The sequence below is a fragment of the Teleopsis dalmanni genome, unplaced genomic scaffold (assembly GCF_002237135.1).
Source record: "Teleopsis dalmanni isolate 2A unplaced genomic scaffold, ASM223713v2 unscaffolded_contig_0135, whole genome shotgun sequence".
Lineage (NCBI taxonomy): Eukaryota > Metazoa > Arthropoda > Insecta > Diptera > Diopsidae > Teleopsis > Teleopsis dalmanni.
Window position 1 is genome coordinate 1 of NW_024031517.1, and position 18,416 is coordinate 18,416.

The following is an 18,416-nucleotide window of genomic DNA, read 5'->3' on the forward strand; positions in this document are numbered from 1 at the left end:
CGAAGTTCTTGGTCGCCAATGTCGACCCTTGTTTTATGCTCTATAGACATAATTGATTTCCTTTCGATAATCGAGTTTAATATTTACCAATGTGGTTTTGTCCTGGTATTTTTGCGATAAATGTTACAGTCCCTCTGAAACTCAGTCCCTGTGAAACTCAGTCCCATGAAACTCAGTCCCTCTGAAACTCAGTCCCTCTGAAACTCAGTCCCATGAAACTCAGTCCCTCTGAAACTCAGTCCCATGAAACTCAGTCCCTCTGAAACTCAGTCCCATGAAACTCAGTCCCTGCTCGGGCGCCAATTGTAACGACCTTTTTTCGTTCGTTACGCTTTGCTGGAGTAGCAAAGCGGTTGTCCAGGTTCGTTATAATAGAATTTATATCTTCGGGACTGAATTTCTTTAGGAACCAAAATAAAAGCGTATTTTTATAATAATTTACCAATTTTATTTATTCCAGTATATATAAAAAAAACAATGGTTATAGACATTTAAGGAAAAAAATAGTAATTCTTGGTAACTCCGACGTTCGCTTCTGATGTTTGTGTCTTCAGGGTAAATATAGGCGTGATTTTATGGAATCGTCGTACAGGCTTCCGTGGTTGACTCTGACGTTGAGGAGGTTCCTGACAGGACCGCGTTCTCTCCTGGGTTCCTTCTCTCCTTGCGGATGTTTTGTGTCAAGCAATTTGTCTGTGGGCTGAATGATCAAAATAATAATTAACGGAAAAGAGAAAATTAAATGAAATCAGTTTCCTACTTTGATCGAATTGACCAGTTAGACTGAAGTAGCCTGTAATCTAGTTTTGATCGAATTGACCAGTTTCCTATTTTGATCGAATTGACCAGTTAGACTGAAGTAGCCTGTAATCTAGTTTTGATCGAATTGACCAGTTTCCTATTTTTGATCGAATTGACCAGTTAGACTGAAGTAGCCTGTAATCTAGTTTTGATCGAATTGACCAGTTTCCTATTTTTGATCGGATTGACCAGTTAGACTGAAGTAGCCTGTAATCTAGTTTTGATCGAATTGACCAGTTTCCTATTTTTGATCGAATTGACCAGTTAGACTGAAGTAGCCTGTAATCTAGTTTTGATCGAATTGACCAGTTTCCTATTTTTGATCGAATTGACCAGTTAGACTGAAGTAGCCTGTAATCTAGTTTTGATCGAATTGACCAGTTTCCTATTTTTGATCAAATTGACCAGTTAGACTGAAGTAGCCTGTAATCTAGTTTTGATCGAATTGACCAGTGAACTTGTAACTCGCTTGAGCTCCAAAAGACAAGTCCCCCGTTCTGTAAAATGCGCGTTCTTATATACCGAATTGACCGGAGCTTTTCGGTGTAGCGTACCGGTAAACTTCGTTGTTCGTGTTAACTTTTTGTGCTTTTCGTGTCTTTCTTGTGTATTTTGTGTATTGTCGTGTACTTCGTGTTATTTGCATTTTTGCGCACTTTTCTTCGCCTGACTTTTATGTTTGACATATTTCGCGTCTTTTTGATTTAATTCGGAAAGAGAATTAAAATTTAAAACCACCATAAAGTGTTAGTTTTCAATTTAATTCAATTAATTATAACTTCCATTATTTAATAAATAAAATAAAACCCCAACGATATATATATGTGCGTGATATTGTGGTAGGAGAATTAGTGCAAGTGTCTGATTGTAATTATTGTTTTGTATGGTAGTTTGTTTATGTTAAAAAAAACATATATGATTAATAATTGATATAGTGTTTATAATTTTGTGTTTTACTACATATAGTGGAAAAATAAACCAAACGAAGAATTTACGGCAGCAGTGGGTTTTTTACTGATGTGTTGTTTTTTTTTTCTATTGTAAAAATGTAAACAATGAGTGTTTGTTTTATTTCTTTAAATTCATGTTTATTCAATAAAGATATAAAGTGTGTTTTATTGTTTAATAATTGTTCAATGTATGATTATTTGTAATTCAAAATTCATGTTTTCAAGTTGTGTTTTGTTGGTTTGTTGTTATTAATTTTCTCTTTTTTTTTTTCTTCTTCTTCAGTTTTGTTTATTAGTCTTATCCGCGGCTTATTAACGCATGGATTGCAGGTAATGTTATTGTCTTACCATCTTGTTAAGTAATAAAATAAATTTTATTCTTTTCAGGTTACATGCTGATCTTGTAGGGGTGAGTTGGGTTCTTTATTTGAATAGTCCATGGTGATGGTGTTGTGTTTTAGGCTGACGGTCTGACGTCAGATTTACACAAGAATTTATGTATGGTTTGAAATTGCTTTATAGAAATTTCAGCCTTTACATTCTCTCCCCTCTTCGGAAGATTAAAATTTTGTTGTCGCATTTTATTTCACCCAAACCTTTATTACGCCTTTCCGACTGATTTTCACTTGGTACGCCTTGCCTTCGACGACACGCTGGAAATTAATTCTTTTACCTGCACCACGTTTTCTGCGGGCATCGCAAATAGCTTGGCTCACCTCTGGTGGATATTTGTCCACCAATTTTCTGACTGTATCTGCTACTGATGGTTGCGATTCGGCTGCATTCTTTAATAACTCACTGTATAACTCGTCAATCACGGGTGGTGGTGGCGATCGATTTTGTTCATCAACCACATCGTTCCATGTACACTGTAGTACATCCTGGTCATCATTATCTATTTTTACTGTTGTCGAGGCTGCTGGAGCACGTGTTGGATCTCGGTGTGATTGTGTGTCACTGTTGTTCTGGTGGGTTTTTTTACATCGCCACCCAATGGCTTTCGGCAACATTTTCCGGTCTGATGGTCTTATTGTTGGTTGTATTTGGACATCTTCCATGGTTTGCTCTTTCTTACCAGGTTGGTTTTTGCGTAGCTTGTTTTTATCTTGTTTGGCTGTTTGTTCCATGGCGATTGGTAAGTAAAGGCTGCGTGGTTTGTTCTTTACTAATTTTTTTAGTTGTTGCTGCACACGTGCGGCTGTGCGCTTAAACTTGGTTTCCAAATCATCTGCCATCTTTGATTTTTTTGATCGAACTTAGCTTATTAAAACACGCGTGGTCCTTATATACGGCTAACATCCTGATGATTTGCGCTTTTTGAACCTTTACAGCAGAGTAGCCTTTTTACTTTTTTCTTTGCTTATTATTTTGCACTCTACACCCTGAATATTTTTTTTTGTTAAATTAGCCAACTGACTGGAGACAGTTTGTTAATGGTGAAAGTCATTATTATCTTTATTACTTTAAATTATTATTGACTTATATTATTATGATTATATTATTATTATAATATTTTATTATTTTATATTTTATACGAAATGCAATAGATTTGTTTATTATATTTTTTTTTTTCAAGTGTGGGTTTTTTTTTTGTTTTTATTTTCCATAGTATATTCGGAGGTCAGCGATATGGGCTTTGATACGTATATTTCTCTTAGAATGAGGCACGATTTCTCTTTCGTTTCTTTGGACTCTTGAAAATTTTGTAGTAATCATCTTGGTTTTTGACATGATGATGGTCATCCTTTCGTTTAAATGTGCCTAGACGTCTCACGAGAGTTTCTGGTTTGTTTTCTTCGATAGGTGTAACATGTTGCGGAACTTGCTGTGGTTGTATTTCATGCGCTTGCACTTGATCTGGTATTACTCGGATTGGATGAAATACTTCTGGATTTTGTTTGATATATCTTGGACGTTGTTGTCGTTGTGCCTTTTGTATTTGAGTTTGTGATTCTTCACGATCTTGTGTGTATCGCTGTAGACTAAATACTTTCGGATTTTCTTCGATATGTTTTAAATTTCGCTGACGTTGTGCTTCTGGGATTTGGAACTCTTGTATCTCTTTGTTTGCTTTTGGATCATGCGATGGTGGTACAAGGCATTTACATGGCGCTTGCTCTTGTAAATTTTCTCGCAGTTTTACTGAATGCTTGTCTGGGTAAATCCGACATTGTGTGCTTTGTATTATACTTGGCTTGGATAGTGATGCTGTCTTTGAAGTTGCAATTTTATTTACTTCTGCTGTTGTTTGCTTATCTATCGACTGGTTATGTTGTTGGTTACTTTGCTGCTGGTTCCGGACAGGTGATACCGGGCCTAGACTATGGATATCTTCAACTCGTACTGGCGTCATGGATATGAGTCTCATTGTATTCTGTAATGGCATCGTTGGTTGATTATTTACAATACTATTTGTTGAACTATTACTGCTACTGTTATTACTGTTATTGCTGTCATTGGCTGCAACTGCTAGTGTTGAGGAATCATTAGAATTAGCTGTTTCATTCAAAATACTATTTAGATGATGTGATGGAGTTGAAGGAGTTTGTGGTTGTTGCTGTTGAGACGTAGATAGTGTCAATGGTGAGGAAACATGAGCTGGCGACATTGTTACTTGTGTAGAAGTCTGTTGTGGCTGAACTTGTGCCGTAATTCGAGTTTCGTTTACGTGGATTAGTCTTAAGTCCTTGCGGGGCCTAAATTTCGAGAGAACGGCTTCCCCACTGTTGGTCGTCCTCTTATCTCGTTTCCCGGATCTTCCTTGCAGCAGTCAAGGGTTCGTGTGTTCAGTTTTCCACAGATCCAACAAAAAAGAATTTTTGGATTTCGACAGATTCTTGCCATATGTCCCAATTTCCCACACCTTCGGCACGCATTTGGTGTGTCTTGGATTCTCTGCTCGAAAGATTGGACTAGGTGGTTTCTTTCCTCTCTTAGCCTTGGAGGTCCGGTTTTCTCTTGTTCTCCCCGTATAGCTTCGTAATCACCAGCCATGTCGATTAGTTCTCCCAATGTTTCGAAGTCTCGTCGTCGGATATAAAGCTAGTAGTCCGGATGTGCATTTCGATAAATTCGTTCTAGTTGAGCAGCGGCTCCTATATCTGCGTGTCGCATTAGAATTTGGATTGCTATAACATAGTCTTTGAATGTCTCCCGTGACCTCTGACGGCGGGCCCGGATTTCATCTTCTAACTTCTCAAAGTATCTTGCCGGTAGAAAGAACTTGAGAAAGTCAGCTTTGAAAGCGGTCCATAATTTCCACTGGCTGTTATTACTTCTATACCAATTTAATGCTTTATCCTTCAAAAGTTCTGGCATGGTACGTGGTATTGTGTTAATGTTTAATCCATGGGCTTCCACCAACTCCTCGACTCGTTCGATGAACATCAGCGGGTCTTTGCCCCCGTCATATTTAACAGACCATTTCCGGACTTTTTCTATACTTTGTGTAACAGGTGGAATTGTTATTTGTACATCGTTATTTAGTTCTTGTGTGATCGGTATTGTTTTTGTATGTTTACGCGCAAGGTCCCATAGCATTTCTCTCCGGACCATGTCATAATCTTCTTCGTCGATGTATGCTGCTAGTCTTTTTCGTAATTCCTTCACGGATCCACTCGTTTCTAGTTGCATTTCGGACAAGTAGTGGATTAATTCATCCTTCCGTAAGTTGTACAACCAGGATTTGCTCGGCGTGGTGGGTCTTCGAAGTTCTTGGTCGCCAATGTCGACCCTTGTTTTATGCTCTATAGACATGATTGATTTCCTTTCGATAATCGAGTTTAATATTTACCAATGTGGTTTTGTCCTGGTATTTTTGCGATAAATGTTACAGTCCCTCTGAAACTCAGTCCCTGTGAAACTCAGTCCCATGAAACTCAGTCCCTCTGAAACTCAGTCCCATGAAACTCAGTCCCTCTGAAACTCAGTCCCATGAAACTCAGTCCCATGAAACTCAGTCCCTCTGAAACTCAGTCCCATGAAACTCAGTCCCTGCTCGGGCGCCAATTGTAACGACCTTTTTTCGTTCGTTACGCTTTGCTGGAGTAGCAAAGCGGTTGTCCAGGTTCGTTATAATAGAATTTATATCTTCGGGACTGAATTTCTTTAGGAACCAAAATAAAAGCGTATTTTTATAATAATTTACCAATTTTATTTATTCCGATATATAAAAAAAACAATGGTTATAGACATTTAAGGAAGAAAATAGTAATTCTTGATAACTCCGACGTTCGCTTCTGATGTTTGTGTCTTCAGGGTAAATATAGGCGTGATTTTATGGAATCATTGTACAGGCTTCCGTGGTTGCTTCTGACGTTGAGGAGGTACCTGACAGGACCGCGTTCTCTCCTGGGTTCCTTCTCTTCTTGCGGATGTTTTGTGTCAAGCAATTTGTCTGTGGGCTGAATGATCAAAATAATAATTAACGGAAAAGAGAAAATTAAATGAAATCAGTTTCCTACTTTGATCGAATTGACCAGTTAGACTGAAGTAGCCTGTAATCTAGTTTTGATCGAATTGACCAGTTTCCTATTTTGATCGAATTGACCAGTTAGACTGAAGTAGCCTGTAATCTAGTTTTGATCGAATTGACCAGTTTCCTATTTTGATCGAATTGACCAGTTAGACTGAAGTAGCCTGTAATCTAGTTTTGATCGAATTGACCAGTTTCCTATTTTTGATCGAATTGACCAGTTAGACTGAAGTAGCCTGTAATCTAGTTTTGATCGAATTGACCAGTTTCCTATTTTTGATCGAATTGACCAGTTAGACCGAACTAACCTGTAATCTAGTTTTGATCGAATTGACCAGTTTCCTATTTTTGATCGAATTGACCAGTTAGACTGAAGTAGCCTGTAATCTAGTTTTGATCGAATTGACCAGTTTCCTATTTTTGATCGAATTGACCAGTTAGACTGAAGTAGCCTGTAATCTAGTTTTGATCGAATTGACCAGTGAACTTGTAACTCGCTTGAGCTCCAAAAGACAAGTCCCCCGTTCTGTAAAATGCGCGTTCTTATATACCGAATTGACCGGAGCTTTTCGGTGTAGCGTACCGGTAAACTTCGTTGTTCGTGTTAACTTTTTGTGCTTTTCGTGTCTTTCTTGTGTATTTTGTGTATTGTCGTGTACTTCGTGTTATTTGCATTTTTGCGCACTTTTCTTCGCCTGACTTTTATGTTTGACATATTTCGCGTCTTTTTGATTTAATTCGGAAAGAGAATTAAAATTTAAAACCACCATAAAGTGTTAGTTTTCAATTTAATTCAATTAATTATAACTTCCATTATTTAATAAATAAAATAAAACCCCAACGATATATATATGTGCGTGATATTGTGGTAGGAGAATTAGTGCAAGTGTCTGATTGTAATTATTGTTTTGTATGGTAGTTTGTTTATGTTAAAAAAAACATATATGATTAATAATTGATATAGTGTTTATAATTTTGTGTTTTACTACATATAGTGGAAAAATAAACCAAACGAAGAATTTACGGCAGCAGTGGGTTTTTTACTGATGTGTTGTTTTTTTTTTCTATTGTAAAAATGTAAACAATGAGTGTTTGTTTTATTTCTTTAAATTCATGTTTATTCAATAAAGATATAAAGTGTGTTTTATTGTTTAATAATTGTTCAATGTATGATTATTTGTAATTCAAAATTCATGTTTTCAAGTTGTGTTTTGTTGGTTTGTTGTTATTAATTTTCTCTTTTTTTTTTTCTTCTTCTTCAGTTTTGTTTATTAGTCTTATCCGCGGCTTATTAACGCATGGATTGCAGGTAATGTTATTGTCTTACCATCTTGTTAAGTAATAAAATAAATTTTATTCTTTTCAGGTTACATGCTGATCTTGTAGGGGTGAGTTGGGTTCTTTATTTGAATAGTCCATGGTGATGGTGTTGTGTTTTAGGCTGACGGTCTGACGTCAGATTTACACAAGAATTTATGTATGGTTTGAAATTGCTTTATAGAAATTTCAGCCTTTACATTCTCTCCCCTCTTCGGAAGATTAAAATTTTGTTGTCGCATTTTATTTCACCCAAACCTTTATTACGCCTTTCCGACTGATTTTCACTTGGTACGCCTTGCCTTCGACGACACGCTGGAAATTAATTCTTTTACCTGCACCACGTTTTCTGCGGGCATCGCAAATAGCTTGGCTCACCTCTGGTGGATATTTGTCCACAAATTTTCTGACTGTATCTGCTACTGATGGTTGCGATTCGGCTGCATTCTTTAATAACTCACTGTATAACTCGTCAATCACGGGTGTTGGTGGCGATCGATTTTGTTCATCAACCACATCGTTCCATGTACACTGTAGTACATCCTGGTCATCATTATCTATTTTTACTGTTGTCGAGGCTGCTGGAGCACGTGTTGGATCTCGGTGTGATTGTGTGTCACTGTTGTTCTGGTGGGTTTTTTTACATCGCCACCCAATGGCTTTCGGCAACATTTTCCGGTCTGATGGTCTTATTGTTGGTTGTATTTGGACATCTTCCATGGTTTGCTCTTTCTTACCAGGTTGGTTTTTGCGTAGCTTGTTTTTATCTTGTTTGGCTGTTTGTTCCATGGCGATTGGTAAGTAAAGGCTGCGTGGTTTGTTCTTTACTAATTTTTTTAGTTGTTGCTGCACACGTGCGGCTGTGCGCTTAAACTTGGTTTCCAAATCATCTGCCATCTTTGATTTTTTTGATCGAACTTAGCTTATTAAAACACGCGTGGTCCTTATATACGGCTAACATCCTGATGATTTGCGCTTTTTGAACCTTTGCAGCAGAGTAGCCTTTTTACTTTTTTCTTTGCTTATTATTTTGCACTCTACACCCTGAATATTTTTTTTTGTTAAATTAGCCAACTGACTGGAGACAGTTTGTTAATGGTGAAAGTCATTATTATCTTTATTACTTTAAATTATTATTGACTTATATTATTATGATTATATTATTATTATAATATTTTATTATTTTATATTTTATACGAAATGCAATAGATTTGTTTATTATATTTTTTTTTTTCAAGTGTGGGTTTTTTTTTTTGTTTTTATTTTCCATAATATATTAGGAGGTCAGCGATATGGGCTTTGATACGTATATTTCTCTTAGAATGAGGCACGATTTCTCTTTCGTTTCTTTGGACTCTTGAAAATTTTGTAGTAATCATCTTGGTTTTTGACATGATGATGGTCATCCTTTCGTTTAAATGTGCCTAGACGTCTCACGAGAGTTTCTGGTTTGTTTTCTTCGATAGGCGTAACATGTTGCGGAACTTGCTGTGGTTGTATTTCATGCGCTTGCACTTGATCTGGTATTACTCGGATTGGATGAAATACTTCTGGATTTTGTTTGATATATCTTGGACGTTGTTGTCGTTGTGCCTTTTGTATTTGAGTTTGTGATTCTTCACGATCTTGTGTGTATCGCTGTAGACTAAATACTTTCGGATTTTCTTCGATATGTTTTAAATTTCGCTGACGTTGTGCTTCTGGGATTTGGAACTCTTGTATCTCTTTGTTTGCTTTTGGATCATGCGATGGTGGTACAAGGCATTTACATGGCGCTTGCTCTTGTAAATTTTCTCGCAGTTTTACTGAATGCTTGTCTGGGTAAATCCGACATTGTGTGCTTTGTATTATACTTGGCTTGGATAGTGATGCTGTCTTTGAAGTTGCAATTTTATTTACTTCTGCTGTTGTTTGCTTATCTATCGACTGGTTATGTTGTTGGTTACTTTGCTGCTGGTTCCGGACAGGTGATACCGGGCCTAGACTATGGATATCTTCAACTCGTACTGGCGTCATGGATATGAGTCTCATTGTATTCTGTAATGGCATCGTTGGTTGATTATTTACAATACTATTTGTTGAACTATTACTGCTACTGTTATTACTGTTATTGCTGTCATTGGCTGCAACTGCTAGTGTTGAGGAATCATTAGAATTAGCTGTTTCATTCAAAATACTATTTAGATGATGTGATGGAGTTGAAGGAGTTTGTGGTTGTTGCTGTTGAGACGTAGATAGTGTCAATGGTGAGGAAACATGAGCTGGCGACATTGTTACTTGTGTAGAAGTCTGTTGTGGCTGAACTTGTGCCGTAATTCGAGTTTCGTTTACGTGGATTAGTCTTAAGTCCTTGCGGGGCCTAAATTTCGAGAGAACGGCTTCCCCACTGTTGGTCGTCCTCTTATCTCGTTTCCCGGATCTTCCTTGCAGCAGTCAAGGGTTCGTGTGTTCTGTTTTCCACAGATCCAACAAAAAAGAATTTTTGGATTTCGACAGATTCTTGCCATATGTCCCAATTTCCCACACCTTCGGCACGCATTTGGTGCGTCTTGGATTCTCTGCTCGAAAGATTGGACTAGGTGGTTTCTTTCCTCTCTTAGCCTTGGAGGTCCGGTTTTCTCTTGTTCTCCCCGTATAGCTTCGTAATCACCAGCCATGTCGATTAGTTCTCCCAATGTTTCGAAGTCTCGTCGTCGGATATAAAGCTAGTAGTCCGGATGTGCATTTCGATAAATTCGTTCTAGTTGAGCAGCGGCTCCTATATCTGCGTGTCGCATTAGAATTTGGATTGCTATAACATAGTCTTTGAATGTCTCCCGTGACCTCTGACGGCGGGCCCGGATTTCATCTTCTAACTTCTCAAAGTATCTTACCGGTAGAAAGAACTTGAGAAAGTCAGCTTTGAAAGCGGTCCATAATTTCCACTGGCTGTTATTACTTCTATACCAATTTAATGCTTTATCCTTCAAAAGTTCTGGCATGGTACGTGGTATTGTGTTAATGTTTAATCCATGGGCTTCCACCAACTCCTCGACTCGTTCGATGAACATCAGCGGGTCTTTGCCCCCGTCATATTTGACAGACCATTTCCGGACTTGTTCTATACTTTGTGTAACAGGTGGAATTGTTATTTGTACATCGTTATTTAGTTCTTGTGTGATCGGTATTGTTTTTGTATGTTTACGCGCAAGGTCCCATAGCATTTCTCTCCGGACCATGTCATAATCTTCTTCGTCGATGTATGCTGCTAGTCTTTTTCGTAATTCCTCTACGGATCCACTCGTTTCTAGTTGCATTTCGGACAAGTAGTGGATTAATTCATCCTTCCGTAAGTTGTACAACCAGGATTTGCTCGGCGTGGTGGGTCTTCGAAGTTCTTGGTCGCCAATGTCGACCCTTGTTTTATGCTCTATAGACATAATTGATTTCCTTTCGATAATCGAGTTTAATATTTACCAATGTGGTTTTGTCCTGGTATTTTTGCGATAAATGTTACAGTCCCTCTGAAACTCAGTCCCTGTGAAACTCAGTCCCATGAAACTCAGTCCCTCTGAAACTCAGTCCCTCTGAAACTCAGTCCCATGAAACTCAGTCCCTCTGAAACTCAGTCCCATGAAACTCAGTCCCTCTGAAACTCAGTCCCATGAAACTCAGTCCCTGCTCGGGCGCCAATTGTAACGACCTTTTATCGTTCGTTACGCTTTGCTGGAGTAGCAAAGCGGTTGTCCAGGTTCGTTATAATAGAATTTATATCTTCGGGACTGAATTTCTTTAGGAACCAAAATAAAAGCGTATTTTTATAATAATTTACCAATTTTATTTATTCCGATATATAAAAAAAACAATGGTTACAGACATTTAAGGAAGAAAATAGTAATTCTTGATAACTCCGACGTTCGCTTCTGATGTTTGTGTCTTCAGGGTAAATATAGGCGTGATTTTATGGAATCATTGTACAGGCTTCCGTGGTTGCTTCTGACGTTGAGGAGGTACCTGACAGGACCGCGTTCTCTCCTGGGTTCCTTCTCTTCTTGCGGATGTTTTGTGTCAAGCAATTTGTCTGTGGGCTGAATGATCAAAATAATAATTAACGGAAAAGAGAAAATTAAATGAAATCAGTTTCCTACTTTGATCGAATTGACCAGTTAGACTGAAGTAGCCTGTAATCTAGTTTTGATCGAATTGACCAGTTTCCTATTTTTGATCGAATTGACCAGTTAGGCTGACGTAGCCTGTAATCTAGTTTTGATCGAATTGACCAGTTTCCTATTTTTGATCGAATTGACCAGTTAGACTGAAGTAGCCTGTAATCTAGTTTTGATCGAATTGACCAGTTTCCTATTTTTGATCGAATTGACCAGTTAGACTGAAGTAGCCTGTAATCTAGTTTTGATCGAATTGACCAGTTTCCTATTTTTGATCGAATTGACCAGTTAGACTGAAGTAGCCTGTAATCTAGTTTTGATCGAATTGACCAGTTTACGAATTGACCAGTTAGACTAAGTAGCCTGTAATCTAGTTTTGATCGATTGACCAGTCCTATTTTGATCGAATGACCAGTTAACTGAAGTAGCCTGTAATCTAGTTTTGATCGAATTGACCAGTTTCCTATTTTTGATCGAATTGACCAGTTAGACTGAAGTAGCCTGTAATCTAGTTTTGATCGAATTGACCAGTGAACTTGTAACTCGCTTGAGCTCCAAAAGACAAGTCCCCCGTTCTGTAAAATGCGCGTTCTTATATACCGAATTGACCGGAGCTTTTCGGTGTAGCGTACCGGTAAACTTCGTTGTTCGTGTTGACTTTATGTGCTTTTCGTGTCTTTCTTGTGTATTTTGTGTATTGTCGTGTACTTCGTGTTATTTGCATTTTTGCGCACTTTTCTTCGCCTGACTTTTATGTTTGACATATTTCGCGTCTTTTTGATTTAATTCGGAAAGAGAATTAAAATTTAAAACCACCATAAAGTGTTAGTTTTCAATTTAATTCAATTAATTATAACTTCCATTATTTAATAAATAAAATAAAACCCCAACGATATATATATGTGCGTGATATTGTGGTAGGAGAATTAGTGCAAGTGTCTGATTGTAATTATTGTTTTGTATGGTAGTTTGTTTATGTTAAAAAAAACATATATGATTAATAATTGATATAGTGTTTATAATTTTGTGTTTTACTACATATAGTGGAAAAATAAACCAAACGAAGAATTTACGGCAGCAGTGGGTTTTTTACTGATGTGTTGTTTTTTTTTTCTATTGTAAAAATGTAAACAATGAGTGTTTGTTTTATTTCTTTAAATTCATGTTTATTCAATAAAGATATAAAGTGTGTTTTATTGTTTAATAATTGTTCAGTGTATGATTATTTGTAATTCAAAATTCATGTTTTCAAGTTGTGTTTTGTTGGTTTGTTGTTATTAATTTTCTCTTTTTTTTTTTCTTCTTCTTCAGTTTTGTTTATTAGTCTTATCCGCGGCTTATTAACGCATGGATTGCAGGTAATGTTATTGTCTTACCATCTTGTTAAGTAATAAAATAAATTTTATTCTTTTCAGGTTACATGCTGATCTTGTAGGGGTGAGTTGGGTTCTTTATTTGAATAGTCCATGGTGATGGTGTTGTGTTTTTGGCTGACGGTCTGACGTCAGATTTACACAAGAATTTATGTATGGTTTGAAATTGCTTTATAGAAATTTCAGCCTTTACACAATTATGCATTATTTTGTATATCTTAACATTTCTCATCTTTACTTTTTTAAAAACATGTGTTTAAAAAGAAATAATAATTTTCATGTTTGATGAAAATGTGTGCCATTGCTCACAAACAGCGATTGAAAACACATGTCAACGTTACAGCATCCAGTCTTCTCCAGGTGGTTGCAATATCTAGACGGCTAAAAAGGAAAACAGTGGCAGACTTAATAGACAGCGAGTAGCAAAATAGCTTCTTTTTTTTTTTACATTAAATATTCAAATAAAATTGCTTATTAGTACTTTTTTTTTGTTATTTGTACTAGGTGCAATATTAAAACGATTTTTGTCTTTAATTGAAGAATCGTTAATAATAAAAAAAAAAAAAAAAAAAAATGTTTGATTAAATTTCCTGGGATGAAGACAAAATCAATCTCTCTGATTTATGTTGCAATGGAAAGTGTGCTTTATTTCCTTTAAAGGTTTTAGTGTGCATTTGGATCTTCATTATAGTTTTTTATAAATTAATCTTTTTATATAAGAAAATCGCTTTTTCTATTCAAATTTTCATTAATTTATTTATTCGCAATACTTGCGTAAAAAAATACAAACATCATATTTATACTTGAAACTTAGATGGCGCTGGGATGCCTGCCTTGAGCTTGCTCTGCATTTGTCGCAGTGAGGGTGGAGGTTTTTTTCAAATAATTGGATTTTTGGTAAAAAATTGACAATTTTTAAAAAATAATAGAGAAAAAACTGTGCATACGATTTTTATGATTTTAAGTTTTTTGGAAAGTAAATTTTATTGTCTTTAAAGAAAATTTAATTTTGTTTCGGTCCCCTTTTTGCATGCGAAGATATACTGATTACAGTAAAGTAAGCTAAAAAAAATGCTATTTTTTAACAATTTTTTATGATAAAATTAAAATATTTAATTGAGGTTTTAAAATTGTGTTTTGTGGTGTATTTCTGAACATTTTGCATTTTAAGTTTTTTGATTCGGATGATATTTAAGCAGTTTCGATATCGAACTTTAATGCAATTTTGCACAAAATCTGTGCATACGATGCTTTTATTGCTTTATTGGAAAGCTTGTTTTATTGCCTTTCAGATGAGTATCCGTGCAAGTCGGTCCCGTTTGTGGTTGTTTTTTAATAATTTTTTAAGTAAAATAAGTCAGTTTTTTCAAAAACTTTGATTTTTTTATTTTTTGAATATCTCAGTTATTACGCAACATACAGATATGGGGTGTATACCAAATGAAAGATAATTGAATTTTCTATCTAAATCATATTTCATACTTGGTGAGAAAGCTTAAATGTGGCTAATTTTGACAAATTAATAAACTTAGAAAAATTTCGTGTTCCAATTCCGGCTTGGTCCCCTCAGCGTCGTTGCTATCTAGGCGCAGGTACAAAAATCGTATAGTTCAAGATGTGCGTGAAGATAGCGTCGACGATAAGTCCAAAATGGAATTGGAACATTTTTCGCCGCATGAAAAATGTAGTATAGTTTAATTATAGCTCATTCGAAAGAGGATAAAATTAATGTGCGTGAAGATAGCGTCGACGATAAGTCCAAAATGGAATTGGAACATTTTTCGCCGGATGAAAAATGCAGTATAGTTTAATTAAGGAAAAATTTATTATTTTATTAAATTTAATGCAGCAAAAGGCATTATTAAGTAGAAAATTGAATTAATTTACTATCTACATTCAACTTTTATGTGTAAATGATGTAATTTGTATGAAAAATGAAAAATAAAAATCAGCCCCAAAAGATGGGGTCACTAATTTATTAATAACTTTTAAAGTAGAGGTACCATTTTTTTCTTTTATAGCTCATTCGAAAGAGGATAAAATTACCTTTCATATAATGCAAAATTTTGTATAGGTTGTTCGATTAACTTAGGAGCAGTACTGCGATGAAGATAGAGATGTCATTTTCAAACATTATTTAATTAAAACTTTGTTACTTGACCAAAAATTATAAACTAAAAAGCTTATAACAATAAAAAATATGTTTGTTTTTCTAAATATAATCGCTTTTTACATAATATAGAAAAAATTTTCTTCAAAATAAGGAAAATAAAATTTTGTAAAAATAGGTTACTTTACAAAATTAATTATATCTTTAAAAGCAGAGGTACCATTTTTCTGCAAATTAGATTAATCGAAAGAGGACACTTCAAACTTTCATTTAATGTCTTCATATTTATAGATTGGTCGATTAACTTAAAAGTTATTGAGTGTCAAAATTCAGAAATTAATTTTCCTTTAAAAACGACATTTTTCTTATAAAAAGCATATCCCAGAAGTCAGAAAACAGTTTATATATAAATAACTTTCAATACAATACTCTAATAAGCACAATTATTTGAAAAAAATCGAAATTAATTTAATTTTATTAATTATTCAAAAAATCTGTACAAAGTTGGTTAATAGATGGCATACCATCTTAAATTAAATTCGCTGAAAAATTAAAATGGCACTGAAAAACATAATGTACAGTTGCAGAGTTATTGGTAAGTCCATAGTACTGCAAAAGAAAAGCTAACGTCGAATTTTTATTAAACTTGCTGCATCAAAGATATTATCAAAATAAGAAACTAGAATTTTTTCTAAAACGATTGATATACAATATTATATATCTTATTCGATTAACAAATTATATATAATTAAATTAAATGTGAACTAACTTGGGCATGCACAACAGTTGAAATTGCGTTGATGATATATGTGGGATATTATATATCAAAATATAGTTAGCGTCGAATTTTTATTAAGATTATTGCATCTAAGATATTATTTGAACAAAAAACTAGAATTTTTCTAAGCCAATTAATGTCTAATATTATATATATTGTTCGATTAACAAATTAAATAAAATTAATTAAATTATGCGCTAACTTGTGAATGCAAAACAGTTTAATTTGCATTGATGATAAATTTGAGAAATTTAATGTCAAAATATAGTTAGCGTCGATTTTTTATTACGATGTCATTTCAAATTTTAATTAATTAAAACATTATTATTTAATTAAAAACTATGAAATAAAAGACAGATAACAGTAAAAAATATGTTTGGTTTTCTAAATATACTTAGTTTTTATATAGTATAGAGCAAATTTTCTTTAAAAATGGAAAGCAAAAATTTGTAAAAACGAGGTTGCATTACAAAATTAATTATATCTTTAAAAGCAGAGGTACCATTTTTCTGCAAATTAGCTTAATCGAAAGAGGACACTTCTAGCTTTCATTTGATGTATTCATATTTATAGATTGGTCGATTAACTTAAAAGTTATTGAGTGCCAAAGTTCAAAAACTAATTTTCTTTGATACAAAATAAATTATATCTTTAAAAGCAGAGATACCATACTTCTGCAAATTAGCTTAATCGAAAGAAGACACTTCTAGCTTTCATTTGATGTATTCATATTAATAGATTGGTCGATTAACTTAAAAGTTATTGAGTGTCAAAGTTCAGAAACAAATTTTCTTTGATACAAAATTAATTATATCTTTAAAAGCAGAGATACCATTTTTCTGCAAATTAGCTTAATCGAAAGAAGACACTTCTAGCTTTCATTTGATGTATTCATATTTATAGATTGGTCGATTAACTTAAAAGTTATTGAGTGCCGAAGTTCAGAAACAATAAAATTTATAAAATAAATTTTAAAAATAAAAATCAACACTAACACTTTTTTGTTCTGTTAATCTGGCATGCTCTAGAATTCGAATCCGCATAAAAAAATTCGATTTCAATTTAAATTCACATTTTGGTGCTCTGCTTTTTTCATTTCATTTGCGATTTCACAAATGAAATCGAATGAATTTGCTTGCTCTAGAAATCGAATTCGCATAAAAACATGTGATTAAAACCACATATCGAAATAGTTGTGAATTTAAAAGTAGTGAAAATAACATGTAAGTATAATTACATTTTTTTTGAATTAAATCAGTTTCAAGTTATGTAAATATAATTTTGATAATTTTTTTTTTAATTTTAAGCTCCAATAAATAAAATAAAATATTTTAAGAATTTATTCATTTTTTGTTTTAATAAAAATTTTCCTTAAATACTACTAACGCAAGCTATTAGCAATGTCATCTCTTATTGTATTTGTAGATACTACAAGGTACAGAATGTCGAAGATGTTCACTTTGCTAATGAAGATGAAGAGAAACTAAGTGAAATATCGGCTAGTAGAGAAGCAAATACAATAAGAGATGACATTGCTAATAGCTTGCGTTAGTAGTATTTAAGGAAAATTTTTATTAAAACAAAAAAATGAATAAATTCTTAAAATATTTTATTTTATTTATTGGAGCTTAAAATTAAAAAAAAAAATTATCAAAATTATATTTACATAACTTGAAACTGATTTAATTCAAAAAAAATGTAATTATACTTACATGTTATTTTCACTACTTTTAAATTCACAACTATTTCGATATGTGGTTTTAATCACATGTTTTTATGCGAATTCGATTTCTAGAGCAAGCAAATTCATTCGATTTCATTTGTGAAATCGCAAATGAAATGAAAAAAGCAGAGCACCAAAATGTGAATTTAAATTGAAATCGAATTTTTTTATGCGGATTCGAATTCTAGAGCATGCCAGATTAACAGAACAAAAAAGTGTTAGTGTTGATTTTTATTTTTAAAATTTATTTTATAAATTTTATTGTTTCTGAACTTCGGCACTCAATAACTTTTAAGTTAATCGACCAATCTATAAATATGAACACATCAAATGAAAGCTAGAAGTGTCTTCTTTCGATTAAGCTAATTTGCAGAAAAATGGTATCTCTGCTTTTAAAGATATAATTAATTTTGTATCAAAGAAAATTAGTTTCTGAAATTTGACACTCAATAACTTTTAAGTTAATCGACCAATCTATAAATATGAATACATCAAATGAAAGCTAGAAGTGTCCTCTTTCGATTAAGCTAATTTGCAGAAAAATGGTATCTCTGCTTTTAAAGATATAATTAATTTTGTATCAAAGAAAATTAGTTTCTGAAATTTGACACTCAATAACTTTTAAGTTAATCGACCAATCTATAAATATGAATACATCAAATGAAAGCTAGAAGTGTCCTCTTTCGATTAAGCTAATTTGCAGAAAAATGGTATCTCTGCTTTTAAAGATATAATTAATTTTGTA

The 18,416-nt window shown here is 34.0% G+C and overlaps 2 protein-coding genes across 2 annotated transcripts; both read right to left on the reverse strand.

The window, feature by feature from the left end:
- Nucleotides 1-2,424: 2,424 nt before the first annotated feature.
- LOC119663113 (putative mediator of RNA polymerase II transcription subunit 29) lies at nt 2,425-4,359 on the reverse strand (the record flags this gene model as incomplete). Its single annotated transcript, XM_038072768.1, has 2 exons — nt 3,526-4,359; nt 2,425-2,986 (listed from the first exon to the last, which is right to left on the reverse strand). Coding segments are annotated over exons 1-2 (1,396 nt in total), but the record flags the coding sequence as incomplete, so codon positions are not given.
- A 3,426-nt stretch (nt 4,360-7,785) lies between these two features.
- LOC119663111 (putative mediator of RNA polymerase II transcription subunit 29) lies at nt 7,786-9,813 on the reverse strand. Its single transcript, XM_038072767.1, has 2 exons — nt 8,980-9,813; nt 7,786-8,439 (listed from the first exon to the last, which is right to left on the reverse strand). Exons 1-2 carry the CDS (start codon nt 9,811-9,813, stop codon nt 7,786-7,788), a joined length of 1,488 nt encoding a protein of 495 aa, XP_037928695.1.
- Nucleotides 9,814-18,416: the final 8,603 nt, after the last annotated feature.